The 3,985-nt window shown below is 32.7% G+C and overlaps 1 protein-coding gene across 2 annotated transcripts; it reads right to left on the reverse strand.

Moving 5' to 3' along the window:
* Positions 1-211: 211 nt before the first annotated feature.
* LOC129304851 (uncharacterized) lies at positions 212-3,985 on the reverse strand. Of its 2 annotated transcripts, XM_054944676.1 has the most exons (4): positions 3,858-3,985; positions 2,502-2,832; positions 1,472-1,651; positions 212-532 (listed from the first exon to the last, which is right to left on the reverse strand). In XM_054944676.1, exons 2-4 carry the CDS (start codon positions 2,809-2,811, stop codon positions 360-362), a joined length of 663 nt encoding a protein of 220 aa, XP_054800651.1. In that variant the 5' UTR covers positions 2,812-2,832; positions 3,858-3,985; the 3' UTR covers positions 212-359. The 2 variants fall into 2 exon arrangements, with proteins under 2 accessions (XP_054800651.1, XP_054800652.1); XM_054944677.1 differs by lacking the exon at positions 3,858-3,985 and having other exon boundaries at positions 2,502-3,008.

Consider the following 3,985-nt stretch of genomic DNA (forward strand, 5'->3'; position numbering starts at 1 on the left):
TAAGGTGCAAAAATATTTAAAAAAAAAGAATTTTTCTGGAAGCTTCTAATATTTTTAGTCAATAATGATGCATGTTATTCATTAGCTTTATAAAAATGACTAACATTCCCTAATCTGTTAAAATAGCATGAAGTTAACAAATAAGTTCATTCTATCTATAGAACTTAACAGTGATCAATAAGTTCTATCCATAGAACTTAACATTGACTAATAAGGATACCAGAAGTTTTTGAAAAGGTTTTTGAATATTTTTACACATTAACTTTTGTCATTAACATGGGATTGAATCCTTAGCTCTTGTCTGGCGGCACATCCTATCTCAATGAATTCATTCGAACAGCAACATTAAGAAACTACATTTAACAGCACTTGAATCCGTCGCCATTATAAGTTCCCGGGAAAGTGATATTATTAGTTGCTTCCTGCAAAGTAGTATCGTTTAGGCGCTGAGATGAAATCTCTTTAGGGGGAGAATTTAGTGAACGCGCAAGCTGCTTCACGCGGTTCAAACGTAAGGATTTTTGTGTGCTACCTGAAATTCATGAACCAAAATGGAGTGTCAAACACATGCAATGAGAGTGGAGGAATTTAATTACTAGGAAATCGTGGAAATGCTAAAACCATATTGAATTTTGGATATATAATTCAACATTAAACATAGTTTTACGAGTTTATTTATTGTTTGGTCGAATTCACTGCTCTCACAATCTAAATGAATTATTTTATCTCTACTGTTGCACTCCTATCATTTTCTTTTTTTCATTTTATTTTTCTAAAGTTGGGCAAAATGTGCAATTTATAGATCTTTTGAAGTATTATATAGGATCAAATATGAATTTGGAGCGTCTGCTGCTCTCTTTGTTTCCCTTTCCATGATACTCAAAATAAGAATTTTTTGTTAAGAGAAAAAATAGATGAATTTTTTTATAATAAAAAGTTTAGATCAATTGAATCTTGAAAGTTCATTATGACTAATGTGTACTTTTATACTCAAAGAGCTAATGCTCATAGAAGTACTCATAGATTGTTACTAATAAAGTCTTCACATTAATAATAAGATTTGATCTCACGATCTCGTGGATTATGAGCCAAATCCTTACTAATTTGACCAATATTTATTGGTTAGTTATATGAAATTTTGAAAATATGGCTAAGAAATGCTGAGATTCTGAGCATTAAAGGAACCAGCAAAGAGTGCAACAAATACTCCAAATCCAATGAAATATATATATATATATATATATATAGTGACGAGTAAAAAGGAATCAGTCCTATATCACGTATACAAAGGTGAAACATACGCATTTAGTTTCAAATCTCTATCTCTACTTTATGGAGATAAATTACTTCAGAAGATCCAACCTCTAAAAGATGACATTTTGCCATAAAGAAGCGGTGGTGGGATGAAAAGATGAATCTGGAAACACAATCGAGAGAGAGGTATGTGTAAAAGGTTTATCTTGCAACTTACCCGAGAGACCTCCATTGGGCATCAAGGGTTGAACAATTTGGTCAATCCCAGTTTGAGAATCATGATCAGCAATTGAGTGCATCATCAAGTTCCGAGCAAGTTGTCTTATATGATTCAGACGCAACTTTCTTGGTAAATTTGTTGGTTTATAAGTAAGAGCTTCCATATGAACTTCCGATCCTATTATTTCACATTAGCAGCAAACCAACAACGACAGAAGTTAAAACAAATGGAAACAATTTTCTCAATTTAATTTACTCCCTCATGATGTTTTTTTGAATGCAAAATTTGCAAGCATTTTGATGATTCTGGATTTAAATCCTTGAAGGAATTGCTTATGGGGGAATAAATTAAGAATTGACCTATTTCTTATGGACTATGATGAGTTTTTTCTCCCAAAAGAAAAAAAAAAAACTCACAATCTCATGCGAATCCTCTCCCGTGAGAAAGAAATTGCGTTGAAATATTCATTTGAATTCTTTTTTTAAAATCTAATTCGTTAGTTTGATCCAATTGCTGGGAAAGGTATTTATGAATTGCTATGCAGTGCATTACGTATGTTAGCAATTGGATTAATATGTTCCTATGTAACCTGGCAGATCAATCCGACATACACTAGACTAATTTTCATCCAGAAAAGGACAGCACAGTTTCTGACAAGAGAATATCTTAATTTCCAGCACACAGCTTGTACAAGAGGTACTAAAATAATAGGGAGCTGTTTGATTATTAGAAAAAATGAGAATGAAATGAATTAAAGAGATAGGAACAAAAAATAAACTAAATTATTCCCCCACCTTAAGGTAAGCATGATAACATTTAACAACGCACACTATAAATATAAAAATTATCACATTGGCTTCTATCAATTCATGAACTCAATTATTATTCTTCTTCATAAACATAATTTAGTTATCTTTTTTCTCCACATCTTGATCATTCTATTTTTATTTTTTCTTTTTTAATCCATTCTATTCCTTTTCTTTTCAACAATCAAACTGTTTTCTTGGGAGAAAAAACAAGAACTCACCTTGGGAAGATTCCTGTCCTGAGTCATTGTGGAGGGTTCTATAATCTGAAATGGAGTAAGAAACAAGGCTTGGATGGCCACGGCTTGTACTAGCTTCTTTAGCCTGATCAAGAGGGAAGAAAGTAGTGTTGTTGTTGTTTGCAGCTCTCTGTCTTCTGAGTTGGTAGTTCCTTCTCCTTCTTGCAAGATGTATCTCTCTTTGTTCTTGAGTCATTGATTGTCTCCTTTCTCTATCTCTTATGCGTCGCCTCTCTCTCTCTTGCTCCCTTTGCATTCTTCTCACCTCTGCTTTCTCTCCATACTCTTCCATCCCTCTTCTCTCCTTGATCTCCTATATTGAATCAAGTCGATTCGTTTATGAAATGCTTCAAAAGTTTTCAATCAAACAAGATTTGTCTCTTGAGAGCCTTTCAAAGAGAGAAAGACACATAACCAATCATATCATGAGGGAAGGAGCCTCATGAAAAGAGAAAAACACTTGGTGCGTGTTTAGTACAAGACTACATGGAAAAATTTTCCAGAAAGGAAAAGAAGAATGTATGTAAAAAATTAACCAATCATAATACATGAGGTTTGCGAGCTAGAGATAGATATTTCACAAATAATAAGACTAAGTCCAGATGAGGTTTTAGATTAGAAAAATAAAGTGTATAGTTGTACAAATTGTATAGACATTCATCATATACCATTCACAATTATTTAAATATGCTCCACTGAAAAGACACGACTCTTCAACAAATAGTCAAAAAGAAATTGCTCCAAAAATCAATAATCTTAGCTACTTAATATATGCGTGTGTATTGGTAAAAACATGAAAAGTCATCATTATATCTTCTTGCTGCTGAGAAACCAGGGCAATTAAAAAAAAAAAAAAAACAGAAACAGAAGCCCAGTCATAATATGTTCAAATCACAATTACATAGGCATAAGATTCTTATGTTTCTGGGCCATTCAGTTTTGTGATTACCGGCCGCATGAAATTTCTCATTTACGTTCTCCACCGATGGCTTTCACTAAAGAACGTTCATTTACGTTATTTCTAAATGTCAAGCCTTTAGCTTAGAGGTTCGCACAAAAGTCATTGTAGGAAAACTAATTAATGCACAGACGAAAACAATCAAATGCCGGAAACAGAGACAAGACAACCAATGATTAGCATGATAAACACAGAATGGTTAATTCTTTCATCAGGTTCTCCGAAGGAAAAGGGTGATCGTATTTATAGATTGCCATTTAAAATAACATGATCAAATTAAATTTCATAAAATTGCAAAAATTAAATTAATATCAGAAAGTAATCAAATAATTTGAATAGATGAATTAATCTTAATATAATTTACTGGATGGGAAGCATACCTGGTAGTGATGGAGAAATCTGTGTGAAAAATATGAAGCAGCTTGTTTATTGTGTGTGTGTGTGTGTTTCTTTGGGGTCAGAATTGTGAACAATGTGTGTGTTTAATAATTGTGATTAGTTTGAAGGC

Source organism: Prosopis cineraria, unplaced genomic scaffold, assembly GCF_029017545.1.
Source record: "Prosopis cineraria cultivar Desert tree isolate PC_DT_omini unplaced genomic scaffold, ASM2901754v1 PC3, whole genome shotgun sequence".
Classification (NCBI taxonomy): domain Eukaryota; kingdom Viridiplantae; phylum Streptophyta; class Magnoliopsida; order Fabales; family Fabaceae; genus Prosopis; species Prosopis cineraria.

Bases quoted from the DNA above. Each gene is read 5' to 3' on its own strand.
- LOC129304851 (XM_054944676.1), bottom strand. From the start codon at position 2,811: ATGGAAGAGTATGGAGAGAAAGCAGAGGTGAGAAGAATGCAAAGGGAG. The intron at 1,652-2,501 runs GTGAGTTCTTGT...GTGAAATAATAG, and splicing joins AGGACAGGAATCTTCCCAAG to GATCGGAAGTTCATATGGAA. The intron at 533-1,471 runs GTAAGTTGCAAG...CATGAATTTCAG, and splicing joins GCCCAATGGAGGTCTCTCGG to GTAGCACACAAAAATCCTTA.